Below are 25,251 nucleotides of genomic sequence, written 5' to 3'. Positions count from 1 at the left end.
GTCTTAACCACTAGATCGCCAGAAAAGTACCTACGATAATATTTTTAATATTAATATATTTTCATAAATAGAGCAGATATCACTTATATCTATTTTTCATTTGAAAAGACCCTGATGCTGGGAATGATTGAAGGCGGGAGGAGAAGGGGACGACAGAGGATGAGATGGTTGGATGGCATCACCGACTCAATGGACATGAGTTTGAGTAAATTCCGGGAGTTGGGGATGGACAGGGAGGCCTGGCGGCCTGCAGTCCATGGGGTCGCAAAGAGTCGAACACGACTGAGCGACTGAACTCAACTGATATCTATTTTTCACTATGTACATATACACACACACACACATACTTACTGCAGTTTAGTTAGGAGGCGGGAGCCAGGACTTCAGGCAGATGTGGGGATGTGGTGGGAAGGGCCGGACGAACCCAGGTCCCCTATTTGATCAGGCCCCTCTCCTTACTATCCCTTCGGCTCTGAGCTCTGGACTCCCTGGCAGAGAGCCTCTTCCCGGTCCTGTCCCGCCCTTCGGTGGGGTCACCGTCCCCTCGGTCTGGCCGGTGGTTGGCGAAGGTGCCCCAGGCTCACTGGCCGGGGTCACAGTTCCACCCGCAGGGGTCAGGGCCCCCCACCCCCCGCTGGAGTCACAGCCCCTCCCTCGGGAGGCGGGGGCTCACTAGCCACAGGCCGGGGTCACAGTTCCCCACACGCGGTAGACTCACAACCTCGGGTCCACGGGACGGGCCCTCCCTCGGCCCGGGGCCCCCTTTCCCGCCCGGGAAGCCCGGGTCCCTCCCCCTGGAGGCCGGCGGCCCCTCCTCCCGAGCCATGGTGTGGGTCCCGGGGGCCCCCGGCGGTCCCGGCGACTCCCCGGGGGCCGGGCCCGAGGTCGCGACGCTCGAGAGGCCCGCGCCGGCCGGGTCGTCCTCACTGGGGGCCGCGGCCGCCTCGCCGCCCCCCTGGCCCGGCCCGCGGTCGCCCGCTTCCTGCCCGGCGGTGGGCGGGTCGCCGCTGCGCCGCGCCGGCTGGGCAGGGATGGCGGCCGGCACGTTGCTGGAGGCCGGTCTGGCCCGGGTGCTCTACTACCCGACGCTGCTCTACACTGTGTTCCGCGGGAAGATGCCCGGCCGGGCGCACCGCGACTGGTACCACCGCATCGATTCCACCGTGCTGCTGGGCGCGCTGCCGCTGCGGAGCATGACGCGCCGGGTGAGCCGGGCCGGGCCGGGCCGCGGCAGGGCCTGCGAGCCCGGCGAGCGCCGCCCGGGCCTCGGCCGCCGGCCCCTTTCTGAGCCCCCTCTTTGCCTCGGCAGCTGGTCCAGGACGAGAACGTGCGCGGGGTGATCACCATGAACGAGGAGTATGAGACGAGGTTCCTGTGCAACTCCTCCAAGGTGAGGCTCCGGGGCCCGGCGCCCCGCCCGCCACCCCTCTACCACTCCGGGGTCTGGGCGAGCCCGGAGGAGGTTGGGGGGAGGCTGTGCTGTAGGTGACCTTGCCCCAGACACGGGCGTCCCAGGCTTTTTTTTTTTTTTTTGCCTCTGAGGAGCTGGTCTTGCGGCTGAATGGGGGTAGAATCTAATTTGTGAATTAGAAATTGATGTGAAAGGTATTTCACAGTAGAGTTGCCCAACTTTGATTACTCCTTTCTGCACACGTATATTCTCGGTTTGGTAACTCACATCAGTAACCAAACTTGAAAGGCAACGTTTCTTTTTTGGCTACGCCTTGCGGCCTGTGGGATATTAGTTCCCCAATCAGGGATCAAACCTGCGACCCCTGCAGCTGGAAGAGCAGAGTCCTAACCATTGGACCACGAGGGAAGTCCTGAAAGGCAACTTTTCTCTGCCTTGCTTTCATTCGTTCAACACTTAATGAGCACTAAGTATGGATCCGTCACTGTTAGATATTCAAGACGAAGGCCCTATAAACTGTAAAAAGGAAAGCTACCCCCAATCTCTGATAACTGTATCATAAAACTCTTTGTAAAAACTGCATAGAATTCATTTGGTTTTTATTCGAGGGAATTTCATTTATATGTTAGAGATGATAGTGGAACTCCAAAGCATGGTCATAAATGAAGTTCAAGCCTAAAACCTAGTTTTCATTAGATGTGAGTGGTTTTTTAGTGGAACTCTTCATGATGGTTATTAGGTGTTGCCCTGTCTTTCTAGTGTTTGACTTCTATTAGCACTGCACAATTATCTTCCCTGTTTACGGTACTGATAGAGCCTAATGAACACGCAGTTATTTCAAACCATAGATCTTTTTTGAAATCTAAAAAAATAATTGTGACTCACATTTAAAATCTATTGATCAGTGATGGCATACATTTTTAAAGAACAGATAGCAATTCCTTGGATTTCCCACAGAACTTTGCCACAGAATCTCAGAAGTTAGTAGCCAAAATGTGTTATTAGCCTCAGTGTGGTCGGTCCTGTGGAGCAAGCCACAGAAAGTGCTTGGTCTCTGGGTGTGAGGCATCAAGATCTGCTATCTTCTCTCACTAGCCTAGAGAAAATAAATCTCCAAGGCAATGGTTCTGATGTTTTAATATGGCTAAGCATTATCTAGTGGTAGTGGTGTTAGTCACTCAGTCATGCCCAACTCTTTGCAATCTCGTGGACTATAGCCCACCGGGCTCCTCTGTCCATGGAATTCTCCAGGCAAGAAGACTGGAGTTGTTTGCTGTTTCCTTCAGGGGATTTTCCTGACGGGGGATTGAACCCGGGTCTCCTGCATTGCCACCTGATGCGAAGAACTGACTCATTGGAAAAGACCTGATGCTGGGAAAGACTAAAGGCAAGAGGAGGAGGGGATGACAGAGGATGAGATGGTTGGATGGCATCACTGACTAGATGGACATAAGTTTGAGCAAGCTCCGGGAGTTGGTGATGGACAGGGAAGCCTGGTGTTCTGCAGTCCATGGGGTCACAAAGAGACACGACTGAGCGACTGAACTGAACTGACTGACTCCTGTATTGCAGCAGATTCATTACCCTCTGAGCCCCAGGGAAGCATTATCCGGCTGTCTGTTAAGACAGCACATTCCTAGGTACAACCCCTAAGAGCTTCTGACTCAGGAACTTTAAATCACGGCCTAAGAACGTGACTATCTGATCTGATCTGATCTGATCTGATGTAGCAGGCTCCCCAAGTGTTTGATGTAATTGATGTGTAAACACACACTGCCAGATTTAGCTGTTTTTGGTTAATTTCGTTAGCTGTATAATATGTTGACCTTCATTCAGAGTCATGTGTCTGATTTGCTAAAGAGATTAATAACAAAAAGTCTACCTCAAGTCTTAAGGCAAAAAATAAAAAAGTTACCCAGTTTGCCAGAGGCCTTATTTCTTCTGTTGATTCTTTTCTTCCTTCTAAGCAAAAACAAAAGTAGGTACGTTATTTTAATTTTAAAATAACTCTTATTTTCTACCACGTACCCCTCTCCAAAAAAGTGGTAAAAAAGAGAATACTTACGGGCAGAGAAATAGAAGGCCTTGCAAAATGTAGTAGTCGAACCCTGCAGCTGGATCACTGCACAAGCACCAAGGCCATGCAAAAAACCTGTTCACGCCGCTTTCGCCGATGAAGTTTATACAGTCTGTGTTTTGTCGCTAAAGATTCGAATACTAAGAACGCTGTAAATCTTGGACATAATTCTAACTCAGAAGCATTGCTGTTGTTTGATGAAAGACCATGTAAGTCAGTCATCTTAAAGACATTTCTGAAAGAAGTTTCTTTTTAGGCCAACAGTGTACCGCGTATATTACCATACACCGTGAACCTTCCTTGTTGCTTTGCTGCCTCACGGGACTCCCTCTTCCTGCCACTCACATCAGGCGTTTTTCATTTTCTTTTCTGTGCTGGCGGACCTGGCCCCAGGAGTGGGAGAAAGCAGGAGTGGAGCAGTTGCGGCTCAGCACGGTAGACATGACTGGGGTCCCAACCCTGGCTAACCTCCAGAAGGGAGTCCAGTTTACCATCAGGCACCAGTCGCTAGGCCACTCTGTCTATGTGCACTGTAAGGCCGGGCGCTCCAGGAGCGCCACTATGGTGGCCGCGTATCTCATTCAGGTAGGTGCCCTCTTCTCCCCCATTGTTTCTAAAAGCAATCTGATTTTTATTTTATTATTTTTAAATTTTTATCTTTTGGTTGCACTGGGCCCTCACTGCCGACTGCAGGCTTTCTCCAGTTGCTGTGAGCGGGGGCTACTCTTCCATCGAGGTGCACGTTTCTCACTGTGGCGGCTTCTTTTTTATTGCCGAGTACAGGCACTGGACGCTGTACACTGTACTTGGGTTTCACAGGTGGCACTAGTGGTAAAGAACCCACCTGCCAGTGCAGGAGACATTAAGAGACCTGGGTTCGATCCCTGGGTCGGGAAGATCCCGTGGAGAAGGGCATGGCAACCCACTCCAGTATTCTTGCCTGGAGAATCCCATGGTCAGAGGAGCGTGGCAGGCTACAGTCCATGGGGTCGCAAAGAGTCGGACACGACTGAAGCGACTTAGTCCGCAGGCACAGGCACTAGGGTCCAGGGGCTTCGGTAGTTGTAGCTCCCGGGCTCTAGAGCGCAGGCTCGATAGCTGTGGCTCTTGGGCTTAGTTGCTCTGCATCACGTGGAATCTTCCCGAACTAGGGATCAAACCCATGTCCCCAGCATTGTCAGGTGGATTCTAAACCACTGTACCCCCAAGGAAGTCTCTCTTTATTTTGGCTGTGCTGGGTCTACATTGTAGTTCATGAGCTTCTCTTGTTGCAGGGTGGGCTTAGCTGCCCTGCAGCATGTGGGATCTTAGTTCCCCAACTGGGAGCGCATCCACATTGCCTACATTGGAAGGTGGATTCTTTACCACTGGGCCACCAGGGAATGGACTGGTCCCCTGTACAGCAGCTCTCCAATCTACTGGCGGACCTTGCTGGAAGGAGTCGCGTTCCCAATCTTAGGCCATTGGGAGGTGGAAAACATCTGAAATTTGCAGACAGGCTGCAACTTGCCACCTGTGTGACCTTAGGCAAAAGTGGGTGACCCTCTCCAATGCTCAATTTCTCAAACTAAATGTGTTACAAAACTCAAATAAGAACTATGTCAAACACTGACCTGGAGCAGGCAAAGAATGGAATTGCAAAGGATGTTAATACAAGCGAAAGGCTAGAAACATTTGTTATAAACGGTCCGTCAGGAAATACAGTGCTGTAGAGAACAGTGCTGATCATGGCTCTAGAGGACTCACATCTTGTTAAGTATTTCAGAGCACAGTCCTGGTTATTAGTTTCTAGAAACAGTGGCTCCAGCAGAATTTTGCCTATCAGTTTGATGATTGACAGCGGAGATGCTTTTAAAAACATTTAGAAGCCAGCACTCTCTAGTCCATCATTTCCTGTTACACACCCCAGCTCATTTTTCTTACCTGTGAGGCCCCTGAAGAGCCCTGACTAATTTAGATAGTTTAAGGTAAAAGGAAATGTAAAGATAAACGGCCTGGCCTTGTGTTACTGTGGCCTGGTGAATATATGATTTAACGGCCTGGCCTTGTGTTACTGTGGCCTGGTGAATATATGATTTAACGGCCTGGCCTTGTGGTACTGTGGCCTGGTGAATATATGATTTAACGGCCTGGCCTTGTGGTACTGTGGCCTGGTGAATATATGATTTAACAATACTAAAGCTTTGGTCATTAGGAGTCTGTTTTGCTGGAAACTGGCTGTCAGGAGATATTTTGGGCCAAGTGAGAATTGAACCAGCAGACTAAAAATCTACTTTCTTGGTTCTGTTGCGTTCTGAACAAATAAGTATCTTGAGGACATGAAGATAGCCCTCCTCGAAAAATTTTAAAAGTACTCTTCTAGCCACAGTGACAAGTTATGACATCAATTGTGTACTCTTTCCAGGAAACTCTTGTAACCAACAGCCTAGCTCAGAGAGGGTATTTAGTAGGCCTAGGCCCGCGTGAATTTAGGACCTCAGCTTCATGTGTTCAACCTCCTAATTTTCCAGGGTTTGGCAGAACAAGAATTAGGTAGAAAGACTGACTTGTGTCTCCTCAACCCACCAGCCTGCTGCACAGAATTGTGGGACTGGCTGGCTGAGGGGCTAAAGTGTTCTCCCACTTGTAATATGTGGCTCATGGTTTCTGTTTCTGTTTTTAAAGAAATACTGAGAGCCCTTGAGCACCGGTTATCAGGTCAAGGACCCCTTAACACCTGCTCCTTCCTTTGTCTGACTTCCCAACCCTGCACTTCAGGTGTACCACTGGACTCCAGAGGAGGCCATAAGAGCCATCACCAAGATCCGGTCCCACATCTACATCAGACCTGGCCAGCTAGAAGTTCTCAAAGAGTTCCACAAGGTGACCACTGCAGGGGCGGCCAAGACGGAGATTCATCACACACCCCTGACATGACACAGGTGGATCAGGAAGAATGCAACACAGCACTGCTTCCTACAGAATGAAAGTGCTTAACAGGACCAAGGGGGCTTAAGCCCAGACTTGACATAAGGAAATGTGCTAAGTGGGGGTTAATTTTGCTCCCTTTGTCTTGTTTCATTTTCCTGAAATAACGCTGTTGTGTGGCTAGATTTCGTGTGGCTTCTGTTCACGGGGCATGGGGAAATGGGACCAGGCTGAGGGTTTATAAGATCAAAGAAGCCTGTCGTGCACCTGATGTTGTGCCTAATACTTAGCCCCGTAACTCAAAGACGTTTAACACTAGGAGAAGGGCAGAGAAATATGCAGCCCCGGCTCTTTCCCACCGTCGGAACGCTAACCCACTGGCCTTCCGTGGCTGTCCTCGGGTTGGCGCAGTCCTGTGTGTAGCAAAGGAAGCGCGGGATTCGGTCAGTGTTGCGACTTAGAAGTGTGTGGGGATGTAGTCAGTTCCCCTCAGGAAGTCACCCCTTGAGAATTCAAAACACACACATATCCCTTCAAAAACTTTTATTTGTGTGAACAGTTCCTAGCTCTTGATTTATCTTAGAGCTTTTAAAAGAGTAGTGACCTTATATATTTGAGTTTGAAAAAAGTTTCTGCTATTAACCAGAAATAATCCTTTCTACTTCTTTCTGGCTTACTCCTTGGAATAAGCCAAAAATAAAACCAAAGTGTACATATTCTGACGGAGAGATGAAAAACAATGGACGGCACATCCTGAATTCTAGGGTAGACTCTTGCTGGTGAAGGACACCTTCGGTTTAGTCCATTTTTTCCAAGCAACACCTGAAGGAGAACTCTAACACCTAATTCTTTGTGGGAAAATGACCAACGAGCCACTTTGCAGGCTACAAAAAAAAAAAAACAAAACGGAGACTGGGCATCTTTCCTTCTGTCCCAGGATCAGGGGTGCTTCTATTTAACATTGATAGGTAGAGAGGGGAGGCTGTGCCTAGGGGTGGAGAAGAGGCTGGCTCTAAGCCATCTGTAGTGAGTGAGGCTCAAGATTACAAGGGGGTGGCGAACAGGCTGGCCTACTCTCAGTTCTAGCAGCCGGTGAGCAGCAGCAGTCTAAAAAGCCCCAGACAGAACTCTCTTTTAGGAGTTCAGGGAAGGGCTGTGGCGCTGCTTTTCTAACATGTATCAGAAAGTAACATAATACCCCAGTTGGGGGGCCTCGGGGGACTTTTGAGTTTGGATGGGGAGGTGCTGGAAGGAGGGAGGGCAAACGCCAGCCGCTCCTGCCCTCAACAGCCTTAGGCCAACACGAACTGCAAATTGGTCAGCAGCACCTTAATGCCTCTGGTGACAGTTACAGCTGAAGTGGCAGGGTCAAGCTTGTAGGTGTTGGCATCCCCTTTTTTATACGGGTCCCGGAAAACATAGATGCTCCCGTTACAGCTGGCGATCTTCCAGAGCGACGGGGCAGAGCTCCAGGCCTCGGGAAGGCAAAGCCGGGTGAAGCTGTCTAGCAGGGGGTTGTAGCACACCAGGGAGTCCCCCTCGGCCACGATGAACACCAGGTCCTTATGCACAGCCGCGTGCATGCGGCCCGCGAAGGGCAGCACGTAGGGCTTCACGTGGCACTTGTCTGTCTCTGTGTCGAAGCACTGGATGAGTCGGGACGGTTTGGTAAAGAAGTCCAGGTCATTCTCCTCCCCCCCCAGTAAGTAGATGATCCCGTTGAGGTTGGCACCAGCGGCCCCTGACACAGCCACCTCCAGCTGGGTGGTCTCAGTCCAGACATTATCACCCACCCGATAATAGATGACTGCGTTGGAGAGGGTGTCCTGCAGCGTCTTGCCACCCAGGGAATATATGGCGTCCTTCCCTGGCACAGACACCAGGGTGTGCTGGAGTCGGTCTCGGGGCAAAGGTGCACACCACTCCCAGTCCACGGTGGCGTTGTTGCACTTCCACATGCGCCGCGGGATGGACCCTCCCACCACGTACAAGTCTCCGCCATGCTTGCAGGCTGCTGTGATCTGGTGGCACAGGCTGTTTTGGCCACTTACACTGATGGAGTCATCTTCCGCACAGTGTAAGGACACAGCCAACGAGTGGGTACGAGAGGACTCTTTCCCGATCAGGTAAATGTGTACATTCTCCCCAATTTCCTATTGGCGAAATTAAAGTTATAAATGGTGTCTATCAGCTCGAGGCTAAAGGCGCAGCTGAGACGCACACCCTTGCGTCCTGGGCCACACCCTGGATCCTGCTCTGACCCACCCCTTCTAGCTACCGTGTGTCACCCTGACTCTCCTCTGACCACTGTCTTTCAGACACCTTATGTTGGGAGAGAAAACCTGTTACACTCATCCTCCCAGCTTTCTTTGTAACTATGACGAGTTGGTGCTTTGGTCATTAATGCAATGATGAAAGTAGTTCTCTCAAGGAGCTTTGGAGCCCAGAGGCTGCTGGCTTCTAGGCTCATATACATATCCTCCACCCCAGCTCTTATCAGCTTTAAGCCAGAGACTTACTTGCCAGCCATCAAAGAGGCCAAGCTGATAGATGGCTGGAATGCATGGATAGTATGGTGTCCCAATCCTAAAGAAATCTGCCTTACCTTCAAGCTAGTCCTGAGTGACTCTGAAAAAGCCTCTCTTTCTTCTTTATTAAAATTGATCCAGGCTTCTATTGCCTCTGTTGGGTTCTGGGAACATGGAACTCCATCTGCAAGAGTCAGAGGAAAGGTATGGTCAATGGCAGTCTGAGGATCAACAAGGGAAATTTAGAGTCAGTGGCTTCAAAAATGTGAATCTCTTTGTTAGACTACCACCATGTATATATATGTATGTGTGTGTATGAAAAATTAACCTAAAATTACCCTGTTTTTTTCCTTAATCAAAATGGATGACTTGATATTCTCCTATTTGCCATGGAAGCAATCTACTAGGCTACAAAGCTCACACTTGAAGTACAGTTATACCTCACTTGCAGGGTTAGCACTGTTTCCTAAAAGTTGGCCAGTCACTTGAGAAGCTTCTTATTTAGGTGTCTGACTCTTTGCAACCCTATGGACTGTAGTCCGCCAGGCTCCTCTGTCCACGGGATTTTCCAGGCAAGAATACTGGAGTGGGTTGCCATTTCCTACTCCAGGGGATATTCCCAGCTCAGGGATCAAATCCACGTCTCTTGCGTCTCCTGCATTGGTAGGTGGATTTTTTTTTTTTTTTAACCACTGTGCCACCTGGGAAGCCCCTAACTATCTTGACTCACTGTCAGTTTACTCAGGTAACCAGTCCCACAAACACGTGCCAAGTATAGAAGAGAACACTGATGCACAAGAAAGGTTAGAATATAAATGCAGGTAGCTCCTCACTACCTTTCGTGGCTAAGTGCAGCTTTTTTTTTAATTCGATATTTGCATATAATGTGGAACGCTGCTTTGGTTTCCTAAGCTCTTCCTCTGGAAGGGCCTGTCTCTGACATTAACTACTAAATGTCAACTCAAGCTCTCTCTCAGAAGATATCTAAGTAAACTCTTATCAAGAATAATAATGTAAACTAGCACCAGGAGTCTGAGGGTACCCTTGTCCTAAAGGAGAACTTTCAGCGGACGTCACACACCCATGCAGCTAGGCATGACGTTCCCTCTCCCTCTGCTTACCCGAGATGATATCGGTGAGTAGATGGTGGGGCAAGTGAAGAAATTCCTCTGTGCTCTGCAGCTGGGCCAGGTGGGCCTTGGCACAGTGCTTGGCAGCGGTGTAGAGCTCAGGATCACTGTGTCGATCTGCCAGCCACATCACCTGCAGGCAGTTGCCCACCTGCACTGTGCGGGCCAGAAACCGAGAACATTCCTCAAAGAGAGACGTCAGCTGATACATGTCTGACACCTCATAAATCTCCTGCAGCTCCTCCGCTCGGAGTTTCACGGTCCCGTGGTAGATATAATCAACCAGGAGCTGGAAGACAGACTCGCTGACATCCTGCAGTACAATCACCCGGTTGTGGGCCTCCTTCAGGTTGGAAGTGAACATGGACCGGAAGAAGCAGCTCTGAGCCGAGAGGACCAATCGGTGGAGCTGAAACTCCCGCCCTTCCACGGAGATGGTGACATCAGCAAAGAGCTCTTCCTCCAAACACAGTTTCATGATGCCCTGGGCCACACGGCCTGAGTGTGACCTATCTTTGAAAGTGTAGTTCACAAAGTAGTTCTCATCCATGGATGCTCCAGGTTCCTCTGGTGATTCCATGGTGGTAGCCAACTTCTCTCTCTGCCAGCTGTCTGTAAAACAACACCACCTTGAGTAACTGAAGAAAGCCACAGTCTATGAATCTAACTGTCCAATTCAGGGAGAGAGAAGGGAAAAGGGAGGAGGGCACCGTCAACCCAGATTAGCCTTAGTCCTGGCCCTGCTAATGACAACTCTGATGATCCCCCTGAACCAAAGCTGGGCTCATTCTCTCACAGTGACATCACATACCTAATAAAATCAAGATTTCCTACGCGAGGTATTTCCCTGAGAAAACACAGAGAACCCCTTTTCCATGATGTAACAAGAGGCTTGGTATTCAGGTCAACATATGAGAGCAAGGGACTGGAGGAAGCCTGTCATTTTAAAAAGTCCACCAAATAAGCCCTGGACGTAAAACGTGTGGAGGCTCCAGGCAGCAGAACCCGACAAGAAGACCCCTACGTCCTTGCAGCCAGGCTCCTCTTCCCTGGCGCAGGGAATCCAGACCTTACAATATGAGATTCAGCCTGGGACATCTCTCAGCTCCCCATCTGCTCTTTTCTGAGCCTCTCCCTGGCACTTCCCTGCTCGCCCTAATGACTCCCCAAGGCTTCGTCCAGAACGCGAGACGGAGCTCGATCCTTCTCCGGCAAGGGGCCAGAGGCGGCCCATCGCCACGTGCAGTGTCCCCGCTCCACCTGGAGTCGCCCGGGAAACGGTCGCCAGGGAAACCGTTCTTCTCTTCCCCTCCCCCTAGCCTGGCCCGCCGGCCCTCAGCAAAAGCTTAGCTCAGGGAGCGGGGGAGGGGTGTGGAATGTGGAACCCAGACCTCTCGTCCCTTCTTCTCCTCTCATCCGACTGGTTCTTTAGGATCCTTGCCTTCTCTCCAGCCTCTGTCACACCAAGCTAGGGCGGCATTCGCCTCACGGTCTCCCCACCTGCGGGCTTTGCTTTCTCACCTGCCTTCCCTCCTTTCATTCCGAAGCCCGGAATCTGGAACCTCTGCTTCTGGCCCCGCGTCCGCCCGGAAGAACGTCTGATGCACACTTCCGCTTCCGGTCCGTGCCCTTGGGGGGTCCGTGTCCTACGGGCCTGGCCTCGGAGCGGGGGGGGGGGGGGCCTGGTGTACATCCGGGAAACATGGCGGCGGCGGTGGCGGCGGCGGTGGCGGCGGCGGCTCGGGGTTGTTGGCAGAGGCTCGTGGGGTCCGCGGCGCCGGCCAGAGGTGACCAGTGGGCAGCCGGCTGAGGCCCGGGGCAGGAGCGGCGACGCGCCCAGCGGAGGGAGTCCCTCAGGCCTCATCCTGCGCCTCAGTGTCTCTGTCTTCCCATGCAGTGGCCGGGAGACCCTCGGTGCTGTTGCTGCCCGTGAGGCGGGAAAGCTCTGCGGCCGACACGCGCCGTGAGTATGTGCGAGACCGGGCCCTTCTCGGGACTGCAGGCGGGGCCGCGTTCATTCCCTTTGTCAGATGCTTGCTTTGCCCTTGTCCTGGCCCGTCCTTCTCTGCGTCCTCCCGGCAAGCCTTTGCTTGTCCTTGGAGAGCTGACTGCACGCGTCCTTCTTGTGTCCTTGGGCCTGTTACGGCCCTGTTGCCGCTTGTCCATTTCTGTCTCTCTGTCTTGATTAAACTGTAAGCTCTTTAAAATGAGGAGCATAAACTCTGGGCCTCTGAGCCCTGTTATAATAGTAGCTCATGTGAATTGAGTGCTTATTGTATGCCAGGCACCTTGCTAAGCGATTAATGAATGATCATAGTTCCCACAACAATCTTACGAGGTAGATAGTATTATGCTCTTATACGGTAGAGTAGGAAACAGTTCAGAGAGGTTGACCAGGATCACAGCACTAGTAAGTGATAAAGCAGACCTGCCTGCTGCCAAAGGCGCAGAAAACAATTACTCTGCAGCCTATGATTTGTAGTCGCTCCAGTGATTTAGTGTGGCACGAATGAGCGTATGGAGATAAGTTCCAGTCAACATAAGCCGCCTGAGAATCAGGAGACCTGATATTTCCCCCTTTCTGGGCCTCAGTTTCCTGGTCTGTGCCAAAAAAAAAAAAAAGGTTTCAACTACATAATCTGTGAGGACTTTTCAGCCCTGAAGTTCTTAGTTTGAGAACCTACTATGAGCCAGATGTTAAGGAGATACAGAGAATCATAAAAGCTCTAGTTCTCACACTGAAAGAGCTCCTAGTGTGGTAAGAGAACTGAGACCCATGCTGCTTTAGCAGAATTGCAGGCATTGAAAAGGAAGAACTGTGGAGTAGTTTTAAGAAGAAGCAAACACCCCAGCTGTAATAATAGGTGAGTCTTTATGGATCGTGCAGGTAGCATTTCCCCAGCGTTTTCATCACTTCCTGTTCCGTGGAAGAGGAACTTTCTATCTTCACCTTTCTCAGGGTTCTACAGGGAGTCCTGACTGGGGAACAGCGTGCCTCACAAGCTCAAGAGACTAAGCAGGGCTCACTCTGCAGGGCTGCCTGCTGCCTTCTACTTTCCTTTTCAAAATACGCCTTCTCGTTCCAGCCACTGTCAGACCACGGAATGATGTGGCCCACAAGCAGCTCTCAGCTTTTGGAGAGTATGTGGCTGAAATCCTGCCCAAGTATGTCCAGCAAGTTCAGGTAATATTCACTACCGGTGTTTGGATTTGGATCAAGAAAGAGCCATGTTCTCAGGGCATGTGGGAGTGGGCAGCCTGGAATCAAAAGTACAGACTCCTGCATCCCAACTTGGTCTTCTCTCTCTGCCTTAAACCAGGAGATTCCAACTGAAGTTGTCTGCTCCGTCTGTAGCTTTGTTCCCTCTCCTCTCCTGTTCTGTGTCGTCAGGTGTCTTGCTTCAATGAGTTAGAGATCTGTATCCATCCTGATGGGGTCATCCCAGTGCTGACTTTCCTCAGGGATCACAGCAACGCACAATTCAAATCCTTGGCTGACTTGACGGCGGTGGACATCCCCACCCGGCAGAACCGTTTTGAGGTCAGTCAGGAGATTTGAGGTTTGGAGCATGAAGGAGGGAAGGGGACAGAACAGTTTCAGGGTGACAGTTGCCTGTGGGAACCGTAGCCGCCTTAGTTTCAGTTCAGGTCAAACAAATACAACACGGCAGTTAACGGGGGGTCTCTGAATCAGGGAGACCTTCAGTTTTAGTTGTAGCTTTGCCATTAATAAGCCGTGTGACTTCAAACATTTTGTTTGGTCTCTCTGAACTTTAGTTTTTCTTATGTGCGAAATAAGTATTTTTAAAAAGTGTGAAACCACCCTACCTCACAGGGTGGTTGTGAGTATTCACTGAGATAGTTCAGGTAGGTTGCTGGCACACAGTACATTCTCAGTACATTTAGCTGCTGTTGTTTACTCGTCACCTACTCTTTTTGCCAGATCCTGGGATCGAAAGAGAAGTAACACCCAATACCTGCTGCCCTCCAGAAGTCCCCCACACTCTAGTGAGGGAGAAGGACACGGAGAACAGTGTACTGTTGGGGGAGGGAATAGCAGCCCGCTCCAGTGCTCTTGCCTGGGAAACCCCACAGACAGAGGAGCCTGGGGAGCTGCAGTCTCACGGGGCCGCAAGGGTCAGACATGACCGAGCAACTAAACCACCGCCATAAAGTAGATACAGTGACCGTTACTTACACTCCAGAAAAGCCTATGAAAACAAAACAGATTCAACATATTGATATGTATTTTTTTAGTTTACTGTAATCACATAATTCATGGGATGTTGTAAGGACACAGGAGGAGCACTTAGCCCACTCTAGAAGGCTTTTATGAAGGGAGAGAGAGAGTTTGTGCTGACTCTTGATGATAATTTGGAGAGCAGGTATTAGTCCCACGGAGGGTGGGGTGGCGGGGAGGAGTTGGGAGACGTCCAGTAGTGTGAGCAGAGATAAGCATGCTGACAGGCTGAGCTAGTGTTGCTTAGGCGTCTGCAAGGAGTTGTGAGTCTTGGAGCATCTTGGGGTTTTGAGCTTCAGGACAGAAGGCAGGTTCACAAGGTGGAACTTTATCCCCTCATTATGGTCCCACTCAAGGACTTCTGTCCCAGACCCCTCAGCCTGTGGTCATCTTGGTCCTCCGGCTCCCTCCATTCTCCCTAGATCGTTTACAACCTGCTCTCTCTGCGCTTCAACTCGCGGATCCGTGTGAAGACCTATACGGACGAGCTAACGCCCATTGAGTCTTCTGTGCCTGTGTACAAGGCCGCCAACTGGTATGAGAGGGAGGTGAGTTTCCGCACGTGGTGGCCCCGCACCTGGGCCAGCTGCGAAACGGACCGGGTTCAGTGGATGCAGTGCAGCCCTCGCCTCTGTGACGGCCAGTCGCCTCTTTCTTCTAGATCTGGGACATGTTCGGAGTCTTCTTTGCTAACCACCCTGATCTAAGAAGAATCCTAACAGACTATGGCTTTGAGGGACATCCTTTCCGGAAAGACTTCCCCCTGTCTGGCTATGTTGAGGTAGGAGCCTTGGAAGTATGAGAGGGAGGGACTGGTAGGGATGCTGGGCAGGAATTATGGCCAGTGGATCGTGGTAGGTTAAGAGCATCAATGCTGCACTCTATCGGAGCTCCACTCTTGACAGTTTTCTTATATGCAAAATGGGAACAAGAGTAGCACCTAACAATAGTAGATTTGTAGTAAACTAATTGATGTGTTTAAAACCGGTGTATTGTAAATGCCCAACTGTTGTCACCCGTTGTTTTAATGGCTTTAATGGTCATTTTAATGACCAAGGCAGATTTTAGGACACAGTTTGTCACCAGGGTCTGAAAGTGGAGTGTCTCTTTACCCTGCCTGGATCTCTTGAGAAGGCAAGACACTAAATCTTCAGCCCTTGAATTCAGTGCTTTACTCGCCACTGCAGCGTGTTGCAGCTCATTAGCAGGAAGGTGGTTTATTGTATATAGACATACATGGTTTCGTAGCAAAGTAACTTTAGAAATGTTGAGGTAGTGGCAATCCAGCCCTTTCTCTTCAGTACCCAGATGCTTCTGTTTTCTTAATGTTTAGCATGGTCCCATTTGCAGCAGCTGATTGTCCTCGCCTTATCCGACTGTTGATTTTCCAGTAACAGAAAAAGTCGTGCCAAGTTTACTACCTTGCATCTTGGCAGTGATAATGCCAAGGCCACCAGGCCTGAACTTAAGTGCTTGTCAGCTTAGGTTTATTCTTTTCAGCCACTGACTTGCTCCCTCATCCTGGGCAAATGCTTACCATCAACTTATAGGGTGTGTGGAGGGAATTCCCTGGCGGTCCAGTGGTTAGGCTTCCATGCTTTCACTGCCATGGGCCCGGGTTTGATCCCTGGTCAGAGAACGAAGGTCTCACCAAAAGGAGTATGTGGATAGGTGGGCAAGGTTCGTTCTGGTGGAAGAAGAGCTCAGAGCACAGGATGTAGGGTAACGGGCTGGGAAGCCTGCCTGGGTGATGGCAGAGCTTGAGGTAGAGGCCGTTTTAGATGGTGGTTGGATTGTGACCTAATGGGTAACACAGAGGAGGATGGAGACTTAAAAGAGGCTGGGACAGGAGTCCAGGGCAGAGGAGTAAGGGGGCTGAGGAAAGCTTTGGGAAAGTGGGCCTTTAGTGGCTGTCACAGGCTTTCCTCAATGCTCAAGCCTGCCTTTTTCTTCTCCAGTTACGCTATGACGATGAGGTGAAGCGGGTGGTGGCCGAGCCGGTGGAGTTGGCTCAAGAGTTCCGCAAGTTTGATCTGAACAGCCCGTGGGAGGCTTTCCCTGCCTATCGCCAGCCCCCCGAGAGTCTCAAGCTTGAAGCCGGAGACACGAAACCTGAAGCCAAGTAGTTTCAGGGAAGGCATGTGGATCCTAGAAAGCACCTTACCTATAATTGAGTGTCCTGTAAATAAAATCCTACTAGACTCACCACTTTCTGCGTGCTTACCATAAGTAGAAGTGAAGCTTGGACTCAGGAGAGGAGAGAGGTGCAGGCTGGGGTTTTGCTGACTCCCTTAAAGAGACTTCCAAACCGGGAATCTATTTCGATGGGGCTAAATACTGCAGTTGCGGACAGGCTTAACTTGCACGCCTAGATATACTTCTGAGAGATCCTGGAACTGAAATGGAAAGTTCTCACAGTTCACAGGGCTTAGGACGGGTGTGGGGTGGAGTCTCGGCCACTGCTGGAGAAAGCCCTTTGTCACAGCAGACTATCTCGTGGCAGCTGATGGGTCCAGAGAGCCTGTGAAAATAGGGCAACCCTCACCCACCCTCATCCTGTTTAAGCCACAAGGTTCCCAGAACCAGGACGAGCTGCAGCCCATTCTGAACCTTGTGTCCTGCACCCTGACAGCGCATCAGGCCTGGGCTAAGGGAATCTTCCTGGAGTCTGGTCTGAGCTGAGAATGTTGTAAACAAGCAAAGGAGGGTCCCAGTCAGGCCAAAGACAATCAGGAGCTGCTGATCTGTCTCCAGGAAACAAGTACTCCCCATTCCAGCCAGTCTGGGGTCTGTTCAGCCAGTGGCTGAGTGCCTGAGGGGGAAGAGTTCTCTGCCTGTCCAGGGGCCACTCAGCCAGCCCACCAGGCAGCTGGAAGATCAGGCTTTGTGGCTGTTCTTGGCTACTGAGGGGCTTCCTGGAGGCTGGGCCAGGCTGTACTGGGCCAGACTTGAGTGTCAGTCTAGAGCCAGTTGCAGTGTTTTGGGGGTGAGGACAGATAGTAAGGCAGTCTTACTGCCTGGGGTCTCGCCTACCTCTTTGGGAGGGCCAAGCCTGAGCTGTTTGCTACCAAATGCCTTTTTCTATTAACTAAGCATCCCGCCCATCTGGGCAGGAATAGGCTTAGGGCCTGACAAACTGGGAGCCAGGCTCCTACTGCCAACAACCAGATTCCACATTTCTCTGGGATGGAAAGAGCCCCTAGGAAGCCAGAGCCAGCCCCTCCCTGTTGAGCTCTGAAGACCGACACGCAACGCAGGGAGCAGCTGGAGCAGCCTAGTGGAAAGTTGGAGCCCCAGTGTGTGCCAGGCAGATGGAGGTGCAGAGAGACGCCGTGAAGAATAAGACTCAGAGGGCCTGGTGGGGCATGGCCGGGACAATGCAGTTCCTGGCTTGGCTGACAGTAGCCATTTGCCTCCTCCCCGGGGTGACTACAACCTACCACCATGCAGGTACCCGGGCCTTAGGGTGGGGTGGAGGGAGCTAAGGAAGGCTGCTGGCTGACAGCAGTCACACTTGGTCCTATCTGAGTCCAGCAGGGCTTAGGAACTGTGGGTGTGATAGCTGCTAGGCTGCCCTGTGCTGCAGAGTGGGGGACGGAATGATGTGGGCCTCACTCAGAACCAGAAAGGTCCAGGTGAAGTGAGGGTGGTTCGCCCTCAGTGCTCTCAACGAGCCTTGGGCTTCTTCTGGCTGATGTGCAAAGCAGGACCTCCTGAACTGCCCTGGGCTTAGGGCAGACATTCCAAGGGTTAGGCAGCACCGCAGAGAGATGCGGAAGCTGCGGCAGGCATCCTGCTTTGCCTGGCCTCCTGTCTTGTAGTCACTTACTGAGGAGCGGGAAAGGACTAGGTCCTTCTCAAAGGGGTCTTCACCTTTGGGGAGGGTCACTGGCACTGTTTCAGGTCACGCTGTCCCCAGATGATGATAGGGAGGGGTAATGGGAAGGGAAGTGTCTTGTGACTCGTTGGGCTGGAGCTCTTGGCCAGGGGAACTGTAGAAGTTCGAGGAGGAGTCATGGACATTTGCCGAGATGGTATCTGGGTTTGGGATGACGCCTGGGAGAGTGAATGTCTATGTGCATGTGTGTAGGGGGAGGTGGACATGGGGTGGCATTCCTCTTCTTTTGTAGATAGAAGAACTTCTGGGCACCCCTACCAGGCAGCTCAGGGGCAGTCTGGGGATGCTGGGTGTTCCGGGTGGAGCTTGGCAGGGCCCTGACTCCTCTCTGCTGCCCCAGGGCAGCCCATGGACAGCACCAGCGTGGGAGGTGGCCCGAAGGAGCCAGAGGCCCCGGAAGTGATGTTCGAGGTCTTTCCTCCAGCCTGGGAATGTGGGGGTGGGAGTACCAGTGGTCCCCGAGCTCAGGGTCGGGAAGGGGGATGCCTCAAGCTGGGGCTGCTGGGGGAGGGGGCAGCCCAGCATGGGTCCTACTGCCTGCTTGTGGCCCCCGGCACACTACTGCTCGCTGACCTGCTCCCTAGGCCCCAGCCTGCCCCTTACGTGGCTCCCCTTGCAGCTGCTGTGGGCGGGGCTGGAGCTGGATATCGTGGGGCAGCTGCACCTCCAGGACGAGGAACTGGCATCCACACGTCCAGGCCGCCGGCTCAGGCTCCTCCTGCAGCACCAGGTGCCCAGGGACTTGGAGGGCGCTGAGCAGCGGCTGCAGCAGCTCCAGGACCTGCGGAAGGGACCTCCTCTTAGCCCTTGGGACTTTGAACATCTGCTCCTCACAGGCGTGTCCTGTGTCTACCGGCTCCATGTGGCTAGCGAGGCCGAGGAGAGAGGCCGCTGGGCCCAGGTCTTCACCCTCCTGGCACAGGAAACACTCTGGGACCTGTGCAAGGGCTTCTGCCCCCAGGGCCAGCCCCCTTCTCTAGGGCTCTGGGCCTCCATCGTTGACTCCTTCCCCTAACCCTCCCCTTTTGCTTGCCATCCCTCTTTCCTCCTCTCCCCCCATCCCCAACCTGAGCCAGACCCACCTTTGGCAGGGGCTTCCATCTGGCACCGGGTTCTTCCCACTGTGTTCGGGTCTCTGGGCTTGCCTTGTATAACTGGACCCCAGTCTACCCCTCCCCCATCTTCTTCCTCGGGCCCAGGTTCTGGGTTCCAGACGGGCAGGCACAGACCTAAGGGCAGGACTTGCAGGCAGTGTGTGTGTGTGTTTGAAAAGTGTGTTTAAGAGATGCTGAAAAGGAAGCTCCCAAGTAAGGCCAGGTCAGACCCTCCAACTCCTACCCCGGCAGCCCAGGTAACTTCTAAGTGCCCAGTCTTATGTAGATACCTCTTTTAAACCCAACCGAGGCTCTGGGGGTCCCTAAGTTGCCCAAGTATCCTATCTGGGCTAGGAGAATAGACTGGACATTTTTAGTTCAGTCTGTTGGAAGAATGAGGGGAAGCAGGTGGAGGAACATTATCTTTTGGGGGCAGGGAAGTGAGAAATCTTCTTTTGGTCCATCTCAGCAAGGCTCAGAGAAGGGGATGAGGTTGGGAGGAGATTGAGGCTGGCTGGAGTGTTTCTGATCCTGTGTAGCTCATCCCATAAAATGTTCTGTTCTGGCCTCCTGGAGCCCTGTGTCGTTCTGTGTCAGATAACAAACCCCCCTCCCCATCCTGGGAAGGCAGGAATCAGGGCAACCAGATACCAGCTGCCTTTCCCATTCACCACCGCCCATACCGGGAGCCAGAATGTACCGTTTCCTTGAATCCCATACACCCAGTGAGGCCGCGGGGTGTTGTCCCTTGCCACAAAAAAGGAACTAGATGGGCCCTAAAAATCACATCGGAGTTCAACGGGGAAGAGCTACAGGGACCGACTAAAGACGGACATGGAGGGGAGACCCACGCGGAGTTAGACAAGAAGGGTCCAATCAAATTCTCACCTCCTCGCTCGCCCAGGGAGAATCCTGCCCTCGGCCTGCCGACCCGCACCGGGGTGGTCCCTCTTCTCCCGCCCCGCCCCAAGACAACAGCGTCGCAGTAAGGACAAAGCGCAGGACCCTGGCAGACAGGAGCCGGCGCAGGCCCACTTTATTGGCAGAGTTCGCCACGCGCGGCGGGCCGTCATGCTCGCGCCGGCGGGGCGTTCGGGCCGCGGGTCCGGCCTCGGCATGCACGCCCCCGACCCCACCCCACCCCACCCCACCCCACCCCACCCCGAGCGGCTCTCCGGGTTGGGGTTCAGAGCTCGGGCGGCCCGAGGCCCGGCGGGCCGGCGGGCGGGAGGTCGGGGTACACCAGGAAGCCGGAGAAGGTGATGTACTTGCCGTGGTTGCTGTAGGCGCCGTAGCCGTCGCGGTCGTGGCTGAGCAGCCAGACGGCGTCGCCACGCCGCAGCGCCAGCATCACGCTCTGGCTCTGCATCTCGCGGCGCCGCGACGCGCCGTCGTCGTAGATCATGGCCTGCACCTCGTCGCGGTTCTTCATCAGCTTCACCGACAGCGTCTTGCGCGGCAGCTTGCCCAGCGTGAAGGAGAAGAAGTAGGCGCCGGGCAGGCGGCAGCGGAACACGCCGGCCGCCGCGTCGAAGTCGCCGCCGATGTTGACCAGCTCGGTGTCGAAGGCCAGCGGCCGGTGGCGCGGCCCGGGGCCCGCGTCCGAGCCCACCAGGCTGCGCGTGCGCGCCGCCGAGAAGGCCGAGCGCGGCTCCGCGGGCGCGGGCGGCCCCCCGCGCGCGGGCGCGTCGGCGTCGGCGTACACCAGGTAGCCGCTGAAGGTGGCGCCCGGCGCGCCCAGCGCGTAGCGCGGGGCGCCGTGCAGCCGCAGCCACACCGAGTCGCCGTAGTCGAGCTGCAGCATGGCGCTCTGGCTGGCGGCGCGGCGCGTGCCCGGCCGCCGCTGCTCGTCGAAGGCCAGCGCCTGCACCTCGTCGCGGTTGCGCACCAGCATCACGGACAGGCTCTTGTGCGGCGCCTTGCCCGCCGTGAAGGAGAAGAAGTAGGCGCCCGGCACGCGGCAGCGGAACTGGCCGGTGGCCGGGTCGAAGTCGCCCCCGACGTTCACGTACACCTTGTCGAAGGTCACCGCCATCTCCGACGTGCCCTCCAGCGGGGTGGTGCGCGCCGCCGAGAAGGCCGAGCGCAGCTCCGCGGACCCCGGGGCCGGTCCCGGAGCCCCGTAGGCCGCCGGGCTCAGCAGGCCCAGCAGCAGTAGCAGCATGGCGCCTGGGACGGGAGGCACGAGAGGGAGGGAGATGAGGGTTTTGGCGGGACGGCCGGGGGCCGGGTCCCCCTGCACAGCCCCGCCTTGGCCCACAAATCGGACTTCTGGTTTTCTACACACCGAGACTGGCTCAGAGGTTCTCAAAAGTTAAGTGGGCCTCGGTGTCACCTGGAGGGCCTGTTAAAACACATTGTTGGCATGCACCCCTGCCTCGCCTGGGATGTGCTGTGCTTAGTCACTCAGTCGTGTCCGTCTCTTTGTGACCCCATGAACAGTAGCCCACCAGGCTCTTCTGTTCATTGGATTCTCCAGGCAAGAATACTGGAGTGGGTTGCCATTTCCTTCTCCACTTGTCTAGGATGAGGCCTGAGAATTTCCATTGCTCACAGGTTCCCAGGTAATGCAGAGATGCTGCTCGTCCAGGGACCACAGTTTGTGAACGATCAGATCAGTGACTTTTTTTTTCGTTTTTTTGTAACCAAACCCCTTTGTGTGAAATTTCGCAGACAGATACCAGTGGAAATGCTCAGGTTCAAGGGTCCTAATGCCCTGTCTGCTGCGCTTGCCACGTGCCCTCCTCCTTGACACCCAGGAGCCCTGGAAACACAGAAGGTGGTCAGGACGCCGTGGGGTTATCTTCAGCTTCCAGTTGGCTACATTTTCCTGGTCTGTTCCATGGCCCTTAGCATGCCCCTCACTCAGGCACTGGCTGTCTGTACTGGCATCCTCCTTGATGGCTGCTGTTTAAACCTCCATCTTGGCAGGAAATAGCTGCTCCCTGACCTGACTCATTGAAAAGACCCTGATGCTGGGAAAGATTGAAGGCAGGAGGAGAAGGGGACGACAGAGGATGAGATGGTTGGATGGCATCACCGACTCAAAGTATATGAGTTTGAGTAAGCTCCGGGAGTTGGTGATGGACAAGGAGGCCTGGCATGCTGCAGTCCATGGGGTCGCAAAGAGTTGGACAAGACTGAGCGACTGAGCTGAACTGACCCCTTTCCTGGCCTCTGACCCAGTCAAGGGTCAGCTCCCACACTGGACCTCCAGAATCACCAGGGGCCCTTCTTGGGCTGAAGAGGTCAGAACAGTTGGGTTTTGAGGTAGTTCCCTCCCTCCACAAAATCAGAGTAAGAAGAAAGAGGGACTCTTTCCTCTGGGCTTGGGGGTTGGTCCCTGAGGGGAAAGAGAGAGCCAGGGGCTGCTAGGGATACAGTGGGAGAGCGGTTCCAGCGGGCTTCACCAGGTCTGTGAGGTCAGCAGCTCGGTTCCTCGGTAGGAGCAGCGGGGTGTACAAGACTGGCAGCTAAACCTGGGCTCAGGTCCTGGCGCTGCTCCTCTACATGCTGTGAAACCTTAGGCAAGTTCCTGAATGTCTCCAGGCATGGCCCCTTCTGTTTAAACTGGGGGAGGATATCCGCCTAACTAGCTTACTGAGGATGATCTGAGATAGCAGGTGTGAGTACCTCTGTTGGATGGCAGTGCAGTCGATTTTGGGAGAAAACTGATCTGATCAAGTGTTTTTGTTTTTTTTAACCTAATTTTTAAAAATTATATTGGAGTATAGTTGATGATCAGGTTCTTGACATAAGGGGTTAGAGTTCAGTAACCCTTACCCCTGGAAGCTTGGTGAAGGCACTACTTGACTCAGGATTACCTCCTGGAAGATAGGGAGATGCTTCCTCCATAATGCTTCCTAGTAGGGCACTGGCTTGGGGGACTGAATTCCCTGAAGCCCTGAAGTGGAGGCAAAGTGGGAAAGAAAATGAGCTGGCAACAGCCTAGGATGTGCGCTTCACAGGAAATGCCCGGGGAGCGTGTGTGCCTTTGTGTCGCTTAGAGATGCTGGGGGCCTGCCAAGAAGGAGTGCCAGGAGCAGGCGTACAGATGCGCTGCACTCAACAAGGACGTTCACCTGAAGGCAGGTGGGCGCTGGAGTGCGGCCCGCATCCTATTTGCCCAACTGTGTGGAACTGCTGCAGCTGGGCAAAGTGCGCCTTTTTCTGCTTCTCATAAGAAAGACCCCCAAGTCCCTAGCCCAGCTGAACACTCTCCTTCCAGAGACAGTACCTTTTCTCATTCTTACGAAGGTGCCCCTTGGGCTAGCCAGTCGCTTGTTGAGGGCAGCGGTGGGGGGAGTGGGGGGGTCCCTGCAGCAGTGAAGATTGCATCTCACAGTACTCATCACAATCCCTTTCCCAGGGCACTTCTTTCACCCATCTGGGTGTCACAGCTAACCTGCAAGACGGGTGGGCCCTCTCCCATTTTACAGGGGAGAAAGCTGAGGTCCAACCAGGGGAAGCGTTTTGGCCCAAGGTCACCCATGGAGCCCTGAGGCAAGCCTTGAATGGACGTCTTTTGGCTCCAAATTCAGTGTGCTTTCCTCTCCACCACCTTTCCTTTCTAAACGTAGACATGTCCAGCCAACCTGTTAGCTGCCTCAGTTTCCCTTTTTGCAAAAATAGGAGGGGAGAGAAGTGGACTGAGTCTTGGGATCTAGGGCGAAGGGGGAAGAAAGCAAAACCAACCCCAAAAACTAACGTTTTTGTCTCCTGGGAATATGGGAGCATCGCAACTCTTCCTGACCGTGCGGCTCTCCTAGCAGGTCTTGCCCCGGGAGCATCTGCCCACTGGACCGTTGGTAATCTCCCTTCTGCGCCTGGTGCACCCTGCCAGTGCCAGAGGGTCCTCCTGTGTGTTTGGTACCCGGCACTGCCCATTTCTCAGATCCCTAGGTCCCCATCCTTCCCTAAGCCCCCTTCCTGGAGCAGGTCAGAGGTGAGAGGGTGTCAGGTGGGCGTCACAGCTCCAGGGAAGGAAATGGCTGTTCCTGGCTTCGTGCAGGTGAGGCTCAAAACAATCATCTTCAAAGAGAAAAAAAATCTAGGACACGGTGCGCTGGACAGAGCCCCGGAACCGACCGTGGAGATGCAGCCATGCCAGGCTAAGGGGATTCCAGAGACCCTCCCAGCGAACCCCACTCCCCAGTCACCCCCTCCCTCAAGCTCTGCCCAAAGCGCCCTCTCCACCTACCTTGAAAGCCCCTCGGGCTCCCAAGAAGATGAGTCCCCCTTTCACGGAAGAAGCCAATTAATCCTTTCTCATTAAAAAAAGGGAAAAAAATCCCTCAGAAAATGGTACCTTAGACCCTCTCTCCCCCAGACCCTCCTTCATCCATCCTTTAGGATGAAAAGCCCTTGAGCCTCTTTCATGGAAGAAGCTCCCAGATCCTCCTTTCAGGGGAAAAAAAAAAAAGGATTCAATTCCCGGCCCCCGCTTCCCGTCAAGGAGAAAGCCTGGCTCCCCGCGCCCCAGAGCAGCCCTCACCTGGCTGGGGGCGGCGGTCGGTCGGGTTCGCTCCGCGCCCGCGATCCGGCTCCGGGCTGCGGGCGGGCGCCGGGCTGCGCACTGGCCGCCCGCGCTGCGGCGGGGCCGGGCCTGGCGCGGGCGGCGGCGCCGGGGGCGGGCGGGGCGCGGGGACCCCGGGGTGGGTGGGCGCGGGGCGGCGAGGGAAAGAGGACTGCTGAAGCGCGAGCCGCCGGGCCCGCGCGGGGAGAGGCGGGCAGGGGGAGAGAGGGAGGGGCGCGCCGAGCGCCGGGGCCCAGGGGCACCGCACAGAGGCCCCCCGCGCGGGCCGCGCGAGCGCCGGCCTCGTCCTCCTCCGTGACCTCCCTCGGGCTTCAGCCTCTGGGTGTGCAGAGCAGGCATCAGGAATCCAAGTTAGCAGATGGGGAAACTGAGGCAGAGGCCGATCCCCCACCCCCACCCCCGCCCCCAGTCCCGGGGTGGCTCGGGGCTG

At 53.8% G+C, this 25,251-nt stretch overlaps 6 protein-coding genes and 1 long non-coding RNA gene across 11 annotated transcripts in view; 3 read left to right on the top strand and 4 right to left on the bottom strand.

The window, feature by feature from the left end:
• CELF1 (CUGBP Elav-like family member 1) overlaps positions 1 to 603 on the bottom strand; it is an 81,644-nt gene extending 81,041 nt beyond the window's left edge. The window contains exon 1 of the mRNA XM_027562381.1: positions 352 to 603. The gene's annotated coding sequence lies outside the window, so the exon portion shown is untranslated. The remainder of the gene's footprint in view (positions 1 to 351) is intronic.
• On the top strand, positions 593 to 6,580 carry PTPMT1 (protein tyrosine phosphatase, mitochondrial 1). Its single transcript, XM_027562386.1, has 4 exons — positions 593 to 1,205; positions 1,310 to 1,390; positions 3,882 to 4,073; positions 6,246 to 6,580. Exons 1-4 carry the CDS (start codon positions 825 to 827, stop codon positions 6,402 to 6,404), a joined length of 813 nt encoding a protein of 270 aa, XP_027418187.1. The 5' UTR covers positions 593 to 824; the 3' UTR covers positions 6,405 to 6,580.
• Positions 6,581 to 6,923: 343 nt separating this feature from the next.
• KBTBD4 (kelch repeat and BTB domain containing 4) lies at positions 6,924 to 11,681 on the bottom strand. 3 transcript variants are annotated; one of them, XM_027562364.1, is made up of 4 exons: positions 11,575 to 11,681; positions 10,045 to 10,665; positions 9,001 to 9,107; positions 6,924 to 8,548 (listed from the first exon to the last, which is right to left on the bottom strand). In XM_027562364.1, the coding sequence occupies exons 1-4, from the start codon at positions 11,591 to 11,593 to the stop codon at positions 7,688 to 7,690; spliced, it is 1,608 nt and encodes a 535-aa protein (XP_027418165.1). In that variant the 5' UTR covers positions 11,594 to 11,681; the 3' UTR covers positions 6,924 to 7,687. The 3 variants fall into 3 exon arrangements, with proteins under 3 accessions (XP_027418165.1, XP_027418166.1, XP_027418167.1); XM_027562365.1 differs by having other exon boundaries at positions 11,445 to 11,613; XM_027562366.1 differs by lacking the exon at positions 11,575 to 11,681 and adding an exon at positions 10,865 to 11,288.
• A 45-nt stretch (positions 11,682 to 11,726) lies between these two features.
• On the top strand, positions 11,727 to 16,501 carry NDUFS3 (NADH:ubiquinone oxidoreductase core subunit S3). The gene is made up of 7 exons (XM_027562385.1): positions 11,727 to 11,840; positions 11,951 to 12,016; positions 13,140 to 13,237; positions 13,445 to 13,594; positions 14,716 to 14,841; positions 14,955 to 15,074; positions 16,252 to 16,501. The coding sequence occupies exons 1-7, from the start codon at positions 11,756 to 11,758 to the stop codon at positions 16,417 to 16,419; spliced, it is 813 nt and encodes a 270-aa protein (XP_027418186.1). The 5' UTR covers positions 11,727 to 11,755; the 3' UTR covers positions 16,420 to 16,501.
• Positions 15,059 to 18,880, bottom strand: LOC113905327. The gene is made up of 3 exons (XR_003514635.1): positions 18,795 to 18,880; positions 16,518 to 16,689; positions 15,059 to 16,093 (listed from the first exon to the last, which is right to left on the bottom strand). It is a non-coding gene; the product is annotated as an uncharacterized LOC113905327 (long non-coding RNA).
• Positions 17,579 to 19,860, top strand: FAM180B (family with sequence similarity 180 member B). Its single transcript, XM_027562387.1, has 3 exons — positions 17,579 to 17,743; positions 18,532 to 18,602; positions 18,811 to 19,860. Exons 1-3 carry the CDS (start codon positions 17,605 to 17,607, stop codon positions 19,204 to 19,206), a joined length of 606 nt encoding a protein of 201 aa, XP_027418188.1. The 5' UTR covers positions 17,579 to 17,604; the 3' UTR covers positions 19,207 to 19,860.
• A 437-nt stretch (positions 19,861 to 20,297) lies between these two features.
• Positions 20,298 to 24,865, bottom strand: C1QTNF4 (C1q and TNF related 4). Of its 3 annotated transcripts, none has more exons than XM_027562382.1 (3): positions 24,780 to 24,865; positions 24,486 to 24,548; positions 20,298 to 21,454 (listed from the first exon to the last, which is right to left on the bottom strand). In XM_027562382.1, exon 3 carries the CDS (start codon positions 21,447 to 21,449, stop codon positions 20,472 to 20,474), a length of 978 nt encoding a protein of 325 aa, XP_027418183.1. In that variant the 5' UTR covers positions 21,450 to 21,454; positions 24,486 to 24,548; positions 24,780 to 24,865; the 3' UTR covers positions 20,298 to 20,471. The 3 variants fall into 3 exon arrangements, with proteins under 3 accessions (XP_027418183.1, XP_027418184.1, XP_027418185.1); XM_027562383.1 differs by having other exon boundaries at positions 24,486 to 24,552; positions 24,780 to 24,842; XM_027562384.1 differs by lacking the exon at positions 24,486 to 24,548 and having other exon boundaries at positions 24,780 to 24,857.
• Between the last annotated feature and the right edge of the window lie 386 nt (positions 24,866 to 25,251).

The sequence above is a fragment of the Bos indicus x Bos taurus genome, chromosome 15 (assembly GCF_003369695.1).
Source record: "Bos indicus x Bos taurus breed Angus x Brahman F1 hybrid chromosome 15, Bos_hybrid_MaternalHap_v2.0, whole genome shotgun sequence".
In the NCBI taxonomy this organism is placed as follows: domain Eukaryota; kingdom Metazoa; phylum Chordata; class Mammalia; order Artiodactyla; family Bovidae; genus Bos; species Bos indicus x Bos taurus.
Note: the sequence above shows the minus strand (reverse complement) of the source record. Positions and strands in the feature narration are given on the sequence as shown.